At 50.9% G+C, this 13,524-nt stretch overlaps 1 protein-coding gene across 50 annotated transcripts in view; it reads right to left on the reverse strand.

The window, feature by feature from the left end:
• Window positions 1-13,524, reverse strand: part of LOC110535946 (nuclear receptor corepressor 2) — a 125,645-nt gene that overhangs the window by 16,058 nt on the left and 96,063 nt on the right. For 19 of the 50 annotated variants that reach the window (XM_090190503.1, XM_090190499.1, XM_090190490.1 and 16 more), the window contains exons 18-26: window positions 11,698-11,840; window positions 11,134-11,272; window positions 9,683-10,097; window positions 3,969-4,092; window positions 1,868-2,117; window positions 1,154-1,201; window positions 652-819; window positions 256-392; window positions 9-159 (exon numbers count right to left, since the gene is read on the reverse strand). In XM_090190503.1, the coding sequence (XP_090046629.1) occupies window positions 9-159; window positions 256-392; window positions 652-819; window positions 1,154-1,201; window positions 1,868-2,117; window positions 3,969-4,092; window positions 9,683-10,097; window positions 11,134-11,272; window positions 11,698-11,840 (1,575 nt within the window). The remainder of the gene's footprint in view (window positions 1-8; window positions 160-255; window positions 393-651; window positions 820-1,153; window positions 1,202-1,867; window positions 2,118-3,968; window positions 4,093-9,682; window positions 10,098-11,133; window positions 11,273-11,697; window positions 11,841-13,524) is intronic. The other 31 variants (XM_090190526.1, XM_090190517.1, XM_090190525.1 and 28 more) reach the window with 5 other exon arrangements.

The following is a 13,524-nucleotide window of genomic DNA, read 5'->3' on the forward strand; positions in this document are numbered from 1 at the left end:
CAACTCACCAGCAAACCAAGGCTGGGAATGCTGCACCCACTCCAGACACTTGGACTCACCCACTTTCCTCTGATCCATCCAGGACAAACCCATCTGTGCAGGGGGCATCTTCCCATGGTCCATCCCGTGAGCCGGGCTATGCAGCTGCACTGGGGTTCCCTGTGAACCACACAGCAACAACAGTGAGCATAGTGCATGGCAACACTCCATTCACTTCCCCCTACGGTTCTCTGGAGAAACGTTAGTGTACTGTACCTGTGTGATAGACCCCCCTGGCTTGTTGGAGGAGATGAGAGGGGGTGGCTCTGGCATGTGGAGGGGGCGCACCGCTGCCAACCTGATGCCATCCTGCTGCAGACCAGGGGGTCCAGAGTGGCCAACCTGCTGGAAAGCTGAGATCACAGACAGATACTTTTATATGGATACAAATATAGACAGAGCAGGATTTGATAGGAAATAACAGTTAAAGGAGATTGGCTAAGGATAGCGCAAAGCAAGGGGACATAACAGTGAAATGGGAGCTGGCACCTGAACTACAGGGGATGAGGGCCTGATGATGCTGCCCTGAGGACAACAAATTCAACAAACATTTCCCAACAAAGTACGATATGGGAGCCCTTGTGGTTAGAGAGGGCTTGTAGTAGGACTCACATGAGTTATAGTGGAGCAGGTGTTGATCGTGGCTGAGCTTGGCCATGTCTCGAGGGGACATTGGGTAGGGGGACATGACAGGCCGGCCCAGGGTAGTGGCCCTCAGGTCCTCTGGCCCCACCGCCTGCTTCTTAGGGTCTCCGTGAGGAGAGAAGGCCCGGGACTTATCTGTAAGACGGGACACACAAACACACACTCAGCAACTAGCCAATACTGGCCCTTACCAACACTTTCTGGAAGCCGGGAGCCATCCCTTGGCCAGCACTAGCTTGTTATGCTCCTCCTTATCATCATCATAGCAAGGAGCGCAGCCAGCCACACAGCAACGCTGCTCCACACAGCCATCCCTTGTGTTTAGAGTACAAACACACTGCCAAACCCATTGCTAGTGTTTAGTGTACACACACACAGTCAAACCCCGCTAAGGAAGTGAATTTAGCTAGGCGTGTGTTGGCCGAAGGGGTATGAGTTAGGGATAGAGCAGGGCGGGGTGTGAACCTACGTAATCCGTGAAGTAGAGTCTGCAGCCACCTCTCGTTGCCTTCCAGCTCTGCAGGGACACAGACATACTGCAGCTGATCACATACCCGGTACTCACATCATCACACTCATACATACACCCACACATGTCCATGTGACTCGAATCCCTACACACACAGGCTACCTCCTCAGTTTACTGTATTGCGACTCACACAGAACACTGCCCCCCTCCCTTGCCACTGGGCTGTGTTTTCTCCAGGGTTCATAAGAATAGGAGATCCTCCGTAGTTACATAGGCCTTGGTCCCGGGTTACCTCGGCTTCTTTAAAGGCCCCATATGGAAACTCTTCAGTTCATCTTGTGTCAACATCTTCTAAATAAGACTAGGTCTAGACAGGTCTAGCAATTAACATGGAGCACAACTCTCAAAGGATATCCAAGACTGAACTCAACAACCCGACACAGATCCCGCTGCACGGGGATACCAAAGATCAATACCAGCACAACACCAAACAGTGTAGAACTGACATAATCCCCCTCAAATCAGCACATAGCCTAATAATCTAGAACCAAGGGAGTTGGGTTTAGACTGAGCAGAAGGATGAGAGGAGCTGAAAAGAGAGCGAGCGAGAGCGAGGGAGCGAGGGAGAGAGGGAGGGAGAGAGAGCGAGCGAGAGCGAGGGAGGGCGAGAGAGAGAGAGAGAGAGAGAGAGAGAGAGAGAGCTGGTGTTCGTACCGTCCTTGTCGCTGGTGGAGGGGCTGCGTGGGCGGACACGAGGGCTGCTGATGTTGTGGGGGTCTCTGTCTCCCTGCGCTGGGTAAGGGTGCTGTTTGCTGGGCTGACCTGCATGCTGCTGCTGCTTGGCCTCCTGGGAGGACTCTCCGTGGGCCATGGTGATCTGCTGCTGGTAGAGAGCCAGGGCATGGGGGGGCAGCACGGCCTTACCAACCCCACCCCGCGGGCCACCCTCCGGGATCTGGGGCATCTGCATAAACAGTAGAGAGAGGCACGGTGAGTAGCTGATACACATACAAACACTAACCTTACACACATCCAGTGACCCTGTTCCTCTTATTGTTTTCCTTAATGTCTGGCATCTTGTTCCTCCTCTGGGTCAATCTATCCCATCTGCTCCAGATGGCCTGCTTATCTAATACAAATATGTCTTTATCATTTTACCCACCATGTTGTTATCTGTGGAAGCAGCAGTATTGTCATTACAGGAGGGCTGGCCTTAATACTACTGACAGGGGTAGAATGACCAGGCTGGACTTATCTAAGGATTTATATGTGACTGTATACCAGGTTGGACTTATCTAAGGATTTATATGTGACTGTATACCAGGTTGGACTTATCTAAGGATTTATATGTGACTGTGTACCAGGTTGGACTTATCTAAGGATTTATATGTGACTGTATACCAGGCTGGACTTATCTAAGGATTTATATGTGACTGTTTACCAGGCAGGACTTATCTAAGGATTTATATGTGACTGTGTACCAGGCAGGACTTATCTAAGGATTTATATGTGACTGTGTACCAGGCTGGACTTATCTAAGGATTTATATGTGACTGTGTACCAGGCTGGACTTATCTAAGGATTTATATGTGACTGTATACCAGGCAGGACTTATCTAAGGATTTATGTGTGACTGTATACCAGGCTGGACTTATCTAAGGATTTATATGTGACTGTATACCAGGCTGGAATTATATGTGACTGTATACCAGGCTGGACTTATCTAATGATTTATATGTGACTGTGTACCAGGCTGGAATTATATGTGACTGTATACCAGGCTGGACTTATCTAATGATTTATATGTGACTGTGTACCAGGCTGGACTTATCTAATGATTTATATGTGACTGTTTACCAGGCTGGACTTATCTAAGGATTTATATGTGACTGTATACCAGGCTGGACTTACAGTTGAAGTCAGCAAAGGACTCCATGAAGATGCTGGAGGAAACAGGTACAAAAATATCTATATCCACAGTAAAACGAGTCCTATATCGACATAACCTGAAAGGCCGCTCAGCAAGGAAGAAGCCAGTGCTCCAAAACTGCCATAAAAAAAGCCAGACTACGGTTTGCAACTGCACATGGGGACAAAGGTCGTACGTACTCTTTGGAGAAATTGAAGTAACATCTCAAGACATCAGTCAGGAAGTTAAAGCTTGGTCACAAATGGGTCTTCCAAGTGGACAATGACCCCAAGCATACTTCCAAAGCGGTGACAAAATGGCTTAAGGAAAACAAAGTCAAGGTATTGGAGTGGCCATCACAAAGCTCTGACCTCAATCCTATAGAACATTTGGACAGAACTGAAAAAGCGTGTGCGAGCAAGTAGGCCTACAAACCTGACACAGTTACACCAGCTCTGTCAGGAGGAATGGGCCAAAATTCACCCAACTTATTGTGGGGAGCTTGTGGAAGGCTACCCAAAACGTTTGACCCAAGTTTAACAATTTAAAGGCAATGCTACCAAATACTAATGGAGTGTACGTAAACTTCTGACCCACTGGGATTGTGATGAAAGAAATAAAAGCTGAAATAAATAATTCTCTCTACTATTATTCATTCTTAAAATAAAGTGGTGATCCTAACTGACCTAAGACAGGGAATTTTTACTAGGAATAAATGTCAGGAATTGCGAAAAACGTCCGACTTCAATTGTATATCTGACTGTATACCAGAGTGGACTTATAAATCCTTAGTTAAGTGACTGTATACCAGGCTGGCTCTCATATGCTCTCCAAGGATGGAGAAGACTAAGATACAGGTTGCAGGGCCTGACAACAGTGTGTAAAGAGACGAGGGGTAGGACTCACAATAGGGGGGATGGCCGCAGCCCTCTGTTTGAGCTGCTTCAGGTCCATGGGCTTCTGCAGGGGGGAGGAGATGACCCCATCATGAGCATAGTTTAGAAGGCTGGGCCGGTTTGGGGACGTCATCCTGGAGAGAGAAATAAAAAAAGGAGGGAATGAAGAGGAGGAAGGAACGAGAGAGAGCGAAGGGGAGGAGGGAGGAGAGAAAGAGAGAAAAGGAGAGCAAAAGAGTGTGAAAGAGTGCGAGAAAAAGAGTGGAGTGTGAGAGAGAGAATGCGAGAGAGAGAGAGTGTAAGAGCAAGAGAGAGAGAGCGCGAGAGAAAGCGCAGGCCAGAGAGCGCAAGAGAGAAAGCGCGCGCCGCGCGAGAGAGAGCAGGCGCTCGAGTCAGAGCGCGAGCCAGAGCCCACAGGAGAGAGAGAGAGAGAGAGAGAGAGAGAGAGAGGAGAGAGAGCCAGAGCACGAGCCAGAGCCCACAGGAGAGAGATCGAGCCAGAGCCCACAGGAGAGAGAGAGAGAGAGAGAGGAGAGAGAGCCAGAGCACGAGCCAGAGCCCACAGGAGAGAGATCGAGCCAGAGCCCACAGGAGAGAGAGAGAGAGAGAGAGGAGAGAGAGCCAGAGCACGAGCCAGAGCCCACAGGAGAGAGAGAGAGAGAGAGAGAGAGAGAGGAGAGAGAGCCAGAGCACGAGCCAGAGCCCACAGGAGAGAGATCGAGCCAGAGCCCACAGGAGAGAGAGAGAGAGAGGAGAGAGAGCCAGAGCACGAGCCAGAGCCCACAGGAGAGAGAGAGAGAGAGAGAGAGAGAGAGAGGAGAGAGAGCCAGAGCACGAGCCAGAGCCCACAGGAGAGAGATCGAGCCAGAGCCCACAGGAGAGAGATCGAGCCAGAGCTCGCGCAAGAGAGCGAGAGAAAAAGAATGAGGGAGGTAACTAGAACACACTTTCTCATTCAGTAGCCTGCCAATGGATGTACCACACATTCCTTAATATGGCCATAGCCGGGCTTCTCTTATTTACTTTTCCCATAAACACGGATTGACCCTGAGCAGAACCTCGCACTATGAAAACACAAAGAGAGCAGAGGGTCTGACTGCTTTTCCATCCCACGAGCCCAACCACCCATCCCCTACTCACAGATACACACATAAAAACACACACAGATACTCCGGAACACCCACACACCCCCACACACACAATGAGAGAAACTGGGGCGCACACACACACTCCCTCCCATTGTTTGCTTTGGCACAGAGGGCAACGTTCCCCTAGGCTCTGCCAATACATGCAGTCTGCTGTCATGGAAAAAACTTAACAAATACTCTGCAGGACGAATCCCCACTTCTGTCAGCCCACATCTTTGACACACACACACACACACACACACACATTGCGTCTGCAGGCAGGCACGCACACACAAACATCTTAGAACTTGGACCATAAACCGAAAAATATCAACAACGACCCAACCGGCCATTTAGAGGCCATTTTACTGATATTGATAATGATAATAAGTTGCCTAAAAAAAATCTGTGAATATAGGCGATTGCTAACAGGACAATTGAGCTACCGCATTCAAAGCAGTAGTAGTCGTTTTAAGGGTAATACACTGAACAAAAATATAAACGCAACATGTAAAGTGTTGGTCCCATTTTTCATGAGCTGAAATAAAAGATGCCAGAAATGCTCCATATGCACAAAAAGCTTACTTCTCTCAAATGTTGTGAACAAATTTGTTCACATCCCTGTTAGTGAGCATTTGTCCTTTGCCAAGATAATCCATCTACCCGACAGATGTGGCATATCAAGAAGCTGATTCAATAGCATGATCATTACACAGGTGAACCTTGTGCTGCACACTGCCCTATCCCATCTGGACAAGAGGAATACCTATGCAAGAATGCTGTTAATTGACTCTAGCTCAGCATAGTACCCTCCAAGCTCATCGTTAAGCTCTGAGCCTCGCCCTGTGCAAGTGGTGAAGGTAGGAAACAACACCTCTACATCGGCCCACATGGATGCGTTCTCAGCCCCTTCCTGTACTCCCTGTTCACCCATGACTCCAACTCAATCATCAAGCTTGCAGACGGTGCAACAGTTGTAGGCCTGATTATCAACAATGACAATACAGGAGGAGGTGAGGGCCCTGGGAGTGTGGTGGCAGGAAAATAACCTCTCACTCAACATCAACAAAAGGAGATGATCGTGGACTTCAGTAAAAAGCAGAGGGAGCACCCCCCTATCCACAGGACCGCAGTGGAGAAGGTGGAAAGCTTAAAGTTCCTCGGCGTACATATAACTGACAAACTGAAATGGTCCACCCACACATACAGTGTGGTGAAGAATGTACAACAGCGCCTCTTCAACCTCAGGAGGCTGAAGAAATTTGGCTTGGCACCTAAAACCCTCACAAACTTTTACAGATGCACCATTGAGAGCATCCTGTCGGGCTGTGCCACCGCCTGGTACGGCAACTGCACCGCCCACAACCGTAGGGCTCTCCAGAGGGTGATGCGGTCTGCCCAACGCATCACCGCGGGCAAGGTACCTGCCCTCCAGAACACCTACAACACCCAATGTCACAGGAAGGCCAAAAAGATCATCAAGGACAACAACCACCTGAGCCACTGCCTGTACACCCCGCTATCATCCAGAAGGCGAGGTCAGTACAGGTGCATCAAAGTTGGGACTGAGACACTGAAAAACAGCTTTGATCTCAAGGACATCAGACTGTTAAATAACCATTACTAGCACATTAGAGGCTGTGCTAGTAATGGTTATTTAACAGTCTGATGTCCTTGAGATCAAAGCTGCTGTTTTTCAGTCTCTTATATACATAGACTTGAAATCACTGGCCACTTTAATAGTGTTAACATATTTTGCATTACTCATCTTATATGTATATACTGTACTCTATACTATCTACTGTATCTTAGTCTATGCCGCTCTGCCATTGCTCGTCCAAATATGTATATATTCTTAAATCCATTCCTTTACTTTAGAATGTGTGTATTGTTAGATATTACTGCACTGTTGGAGCTAGAAACACAGCATTTTGCTACACCCGCAATAACATCTGCTAAACACATGTATGTGACAAATAAAATGTGATTTTATTTATTTATTTCTATTGACTATATATGAACTGCAACTCAGTGAAATCTTTGATATTGTTGCATGTTGCGTTTATATTTTTGGTCAGTACATTAAAAAGTAACTGTGGTGCACTTTGTTAAAAACTTAGCGTTCAATTTATCGTTATCGTGATAGCTCAGATTATTTAGCAGGACAGGGAATGTTGTCCATATCACCTAGCTCTAGTACATATGCACACACCCACAAAGGCCTTAGGAGTTTATGGTTGATGATAGTTGTAGAGTATTGCCACAAATTGCCTGACAACTAAGGGCCTGCAACCCCTCCACCCAGCCCGAGCCCGAGCCCGAGCCCGTGCCCTTCACCTGCAACCCCTCCACCCAGCCCGAGCCCTTCACCTGCAACCTCTCCACCCAGCCCGAGCCCTTCACCTGCAACCCCTCCACCCAGCCCTTCATCTGCAACCCCTCCACTCAGCCCGAGCCCTTCACCTGCAACCACCCCACCCAGCCCGAGCCCTTCACCTGCAACCCCTCCACCCAGCCCAAACCCTTCACCTGCAACCCCTCCACACGCAACCCCTCCACACAGCCCCAAACCCTTCACCTGCAACCCCTCCACACAGCCCCAAACCCTTCACCTGCAACCCCTCCACCCAGCCCGAGCCCTTCATCTGCAACCCCTCCACTCAGCCCGAGCCCTTCACCTGCAACCACCCCACCCAGCCCGAGCCCTTCACCTGCAACCCCTCCACCCAGCCCAAACCCTTCACCTGCAACCCCTCCACACGCAACCCCAAACCCTTCACCTGCAACCCCTCCACTCAGCCCGAGCCCTTCACCTGCAACCCCTCCACCCAGCCCGAGCCCTTCACCTGCAACCACCCCACCCAGCCCGAGCCCTTCACCTGCAACCCCTCCACCCAGCCCAAACCCTTCACCTGCAACCCCTCCACACAGCACCAAACCCTTCACCTGCAACCCTTCCACCCAGCCCAAACCCTTCACCTGCAACCATTCCACCCAGCCCAAACCCTTCACCTGCAACCCCTCCACACAGCCCCGAACCCTTCACCTGCAACCCCTCCACCCAGCCCCGAACTCTTCACCTGCAACCCCTCCACCCAGCCCCGAACTCTTCACCTGCAACCCCTCCACACAGCTCCGAACCCTTCACCTGCAACCCCTCCACCCAGCCCCGAACTCTTCACCTGCAACCCCTCCACCCAGCCCCGAGCCCTTCACCTGCAACCCCTCCACCCAGCTCCGAACCCTTCACCTGCAACCCCTCCACCCAGCCCCCTTCACCTGCAACCCCTCCACCCAGCCCCGAGCCCTTCACCTGCAACCTCTCCACCCAGCCCGAGCCCTTCACCTGCAACCCCTCCGCCCAGCCCCAAACCCTTCACCTGCAACCCCTCCACCCAGCCCCGAGCCCTTCACCTGCAACCCCTCCACCCAGCCCCGAGCCCTTCACCTGCAACCCCTCCACCCAGCCCGAGCCCTTCACCTGCAACCCCTCCACCCAGCCCCGAGCCCTTCACCTGCAACCCCTCCACCCAGCCCCGAGCCCTTCACCTGCAACCCCTCCACCCAGCCCGAGGCCTTCACCTGCAAACCCTCCACCCAGCCCGAGGCCTTCACCTGCAACCCCTTCACCCAGCCCCGAGCCCTTCACCTGCAACCCCTCCACCCAGCCCGAGGCCTTCACCTGCAAACCCTCCACCCAGCCCGAGGCCTTCACCTGCAACCCCTTCACCTGCAACCCCTCCACCCAGCCCGAGCCCTTCACCTGCAAACCCTCCACCCAGCCCGAGGCCTTCACCTGCAACCCCTTCACCTGCAACCCCTCCACCCAGCCCGAGCCCTTCACCTGCAAACCCTCCACCCAGCCCCGAGCCCTTCACCTGCAACCCCTCCACCCAGGCCCGAGCCCTTCACCTGCAACCCTCCACCCAGCCCCGAACCCGAACCCTCACCTGCAACCCCTCCACCCAGTCCCGAACCCCAACTTGCAAACCCTCCACCCAGCTCCGAGCTTCGACCTGCAACCCCCTCCACCCAGCCCTGCGCCGTCACCTGGAACCCCCTCCACCCAGCCCTGAGCTCCCACCTGGATCCCCCTCCACCCAGCCCTGAGTTCCCACCTGCAACCCCTCCACCCAGCCCTGCGCCCTCACCTGGAACCCCCTCCACCCAGCCCTGAGCTCCCACCTGCAACCCCTACAACCAGCCCTGAGCCCCCACCTGCAACACATCTACGCAGCCCTGAGCTCCCACCTGCAACCCCTCCACCCAGCCCTGAGCTCCTACCTGCAACCCCTCGACCCAGCCCTGAGCTCCTACCTGCAACCCCTACAACCAGCCCTGAGCCCCCACCTGCAACCCCTCCACCCAGCCCTGAGCCCCCACCTGCAACCCATCTACCCAGCCCTGAGCCCTCACCTGCAACCCCTGCACCCAGCCCTGAGCCCCCCCCTGCAACCCCTCCACCCAGCCCTGAGCCCCCACCTGCAACTCTCCACCCAGCCCTGAGCCCTCACCTGCAACTCTCCACCCAGCCCTGAGCCCTCACCTGCAACCCCTCTACCCAGCCCTGAGCCCCCACCCGGACCTAAGCCCCTACCTGTTCTTCTCGGTGTTCTCCGACTCCTCCACCTCATCAGCGCTGCAGGTGGCGCTAGAGTCACTGTCTGCATGGGAGCCAGTCTTGGGCTCGTGGTCCCTCTTGGAGCTCTTGGAGGAGCTCTTGCTCTCCTCTGCCTCTGCAGTGGGGGGCTTTCTGTCTCCATCTGTGGATTCACTGGGTAGCTCCTTGCTACCCTCCCCTGTTTCAGTCTTCACCTCCTGCTTGATGGCCTTGTCCCCATCTCCTAGGGGCTTTTCATCTCCTCCCTGGACCATGTGGGAGGCTGAGGCCTCCTTGTCCCCAGGTTTGGAGCCAGCCTTGGCCCTACCGCCACCCTCCTCTTTAGCCTTGCTGTCCTCAGAGGAACGCGGAGAGGGCAGGCTCTCTGTGTCTGAGCTGTTGTTAGCCCCACCTGATACAGGAGAGAGAGGAGAGTGAGATAGAGAGTGAGATAGAGAGTGAGCACGTAAGAGACAAAGGGAAGACAGCATATATTATATGGGCTGTCTGGCTAGGTAGTAACCTACAGTAAATCCTGTTATATCCTCTTGTCCTCTTTCACTCCGATCCCTCTCCCCCCTCTCTTGTGCCCCTTCTTTCTCTGAAACCAGATTTATAAAGTGCCACTTTTACACCTAATCAGGTTTCACTGTACAATGAGGGAGAACACAAAACCCAAATGTGATGAAGGAAATCCCCTGGGGCTGCCCAGCTCTATTATGGTAACAGACTATTGGTGATTGTGTATCAACCAACTACTACTGTACATTATTCCCAGGGTCCGATAATGTTCTCCATGGTTACTAGAATGACGAGGCATAACAGTCATGTGAATTTGGTCTAAAGGGAGTCGACGGTCCGTTATCAACCCGGTTTTTAAATGAGTTGACCAGAAATATGAGCAATCAGCCAGGTTCCAACAGAAAATTCTAGAATTTACACAACAAAAAAAAACTCAAATTTTGCTAGGTAGACCGCTTCTGTAAATGTTTGCTACAGAGCAAACAACTACTTAAATAATTGATCTAATGTCTTAGCTATATGTTTCTCATTCCCATACGCCCACGTGGTCAGTCTGTCTTTCTATTCTCACATCCAACTCCATGTTCAACACACACATTCTTGTGATGCTGTTAAAAGTCCTTGTTGCACTACATTCATTCTCCCTTCAGCATTCCAGAGATTTCTAAATCAAGAAACACTGCCATCACATGATATCACCATAAAGATATTACCTTCAAATTGATTGAAAATGGTTTCATAAACTAGTCTTAAAGTGTACATGGCTGCTTTCTGATCAGTCCATGTGAATGAGTGATTGTGAGTTTGAGTATTGTGACAGTGCTTTAAGACTGTTGGTATACTGACAATGGGGTCCCTGTGCTCTCCGGCGTTGATTATTGTAGTGTGTGTGTGTGTGTGTGTGTGTGTGTGTGTGTTGTTCCTACCTTCTCCATCCTCGGGAGCTTCCTCCTCGTTGCCGCTGGCCCCGGAACCCTCCATCTCCTCTTCCTCGGCAGCAGACGGGGCGCTGGCCTCTTCACTTTGTAGGGCTTTGCCTTTACGCCGCGCCTTACGCTCTCTCTCCTGGGTGAAAACCAACACACACTAAATACAGCAGGCTGGGAGCAACACACTGATAACCACGAGGTAAATGTGCCTACTGCTGTCTGGGACTTTGAGAAATGGCCTGCTTGGATGGTGCATTACTTAGCTCAGACTATAGGTTCTCTTTCAAGTTGATCATTTAACTCAGGGATGAGCAACTCTGATCGGGGTGGGGGCTTGCGGGTCTGCGTAACCCCCTCCCCCCCAACACACACTATGAGCAAAACATTTTAGTGGCCCTCCTCTTGACAGTGGAGATTTAAAAATATATATGTTTTAGAGTTCATTTTGTGCAATTCTGAATGCTTAATTATGTGTATTCTTTGGAGGGAATTAACCCAAGGGCCTTCAAAATGTTGCCAATCCCTAATTTACGTGTTGTAGAATGAAAGACAAGACATTACCGATTTCATTTTATGCTGCTGCAGAATCTCATCCAGTTTCTGCCTTTTCTTGTAGTTGAAGTAGAAGTTCTTGCACTGTGACACAGTTTTGGAGCCAACCATCTTGGCGATGGCTGACCAATTCCTACCATACTGGAGAAGACCTGGAATTAACAAGGACGTGGATTAGACCACAGCACAGGCAGAACACCAAAGACTTTCGTTACATAGAATAATAATTTACATCCAATTAACTACATAAAGAATGACCATCTGTCAAACATCTGTCTGTTCAATCCAACATGAACAGACAGACACCACTACTACTACTACTCAGCAGTGTGGCTCAGTGCAATGTGCTGTTCTTAGCTGAACCTGTCCTGTCAAATCTATCTAATGACATCACTAATTGTCACCACTGGGCTGGGGTCATTCTCTGTCACATTATGTGAAACTTTGAAGTCACCCAGTTCTAGGAAAGACTGGTCCTTTACCCGGTCAACCACATGATAGCGTCTTACACAAGAGTCTGGAAGCCCTGCTGGGCACAGAGCTGCCTGGGATAGATCAACCTGTCATGGGACACACCACTCCTGCTGCTGGTGTGTGTGTGAGACAGACCAGACAGACCAGACAGACAGACCAGACAGACAGACCAGAGAGAGAGCGAGAGAGCGAGAGAGCGAGAGAGCGAGAGAGCGAGAGAGCGAGAGAGCGAGAGAGAGAGAGAGAGAGAGAGCGAGAGAGAGCGAGAGAGAGCGAGAGAGAGCGAGAGAGAGCGAGAGAGAGCGAGAGAGAGCGAGAGAGAGCGAGAGAGCGAGAGAGAGCGAGAGAGAGCGGGAGAGAGCGAGAGAGAGAGAGCGAGAGAGAGCGAGAGAGACAAGAAAAAGAGAGAAAAGGAGTGTGTTCGAGTTAACTGCATCTGTGATGAATTGTGGGTTGATTGTGACTGACAGATAAATAATAATAAGTAGTTATTTATGATGCAAGGTGATTTGTAGATCAGTCAGTTGGCAGTCACCTGCAACGGCAGCGCCAATGTTGAACAAGCCCAATGTGTGTGTGTTTCAGTGTTTCTCCAGTAAGCTAAGGTCAGCTCATTAACAGCAGACACTATAAGGAGCTTATACCGCCCACTCGTTTCCTGTGCCAGCCTGACAGCTTCTGGCACGAGGACAGACTCACTGACGGATGTTGCGCTCTGTTATCAGTGAACATGGACCCAACAACCTCCTGGGACGACAACGGACATGGGTTTATAGGTTCCAAGATATTGCCTCTAAACGGATGCAGTGGGACAACGATCTGACAACCGCCACATGATAAGACAAGCCTTTAGGAAACACCCAGCCTGCAGCTCATTTCCATCTTTAACTAAAGTTTACCTCAGATTAGATATAGTACCTAAACCACAAGTGTATCAACTACAGATTACAGTACCCTGCAGGAACATGAGGAACAATAACACTACATGGAATAGAAAGTAGAAAGAGGTGAGAGCATGTTACCACGAAGTTACTGCTTCCATGAGATTACTCATATACACGCAAACACGGCCTCAGTCCAAGTCTCGCCTGTCATATTCCCTCTCAGGGCCTTTGTGCATGGACAATCCGTCAAGTGTTAAAAAACACAAACTGTGTATTTCATTTGAAATGTTCATTACAGGCATGGAAGGCAAAGCAGGAGAGATGCGAGAGAGGGAGAGAGAGAGAGAAAGGGACAGAGCCGGTCGGCCGGGCTTGTTCCAAGAGAGAGGAACACGTGATTAACATCTATTAAGCTTTTACAGCCTTCTCCTTTTACAGCCCAGAGCATACAAGTCCAGCCAGACACCCTGCTACGTGT

Source organism: Oncorhynchus mykiss, chromosome 11 (genome assembly GCF_057628025.1).
Source record: "Oncorhynchus mykiss isolate SJ-2025 chromosome 11, ASM5762802v1, whole genome shotgun sequence".
Classification (NCBI taxonomy): domain Eukaryota; kingdom Metazoa; phylum Chordata; class Actinopteri; order Salmoniformes; family Salmonidae; genus Oncorhynchus; species Oncorhynchus mykiss.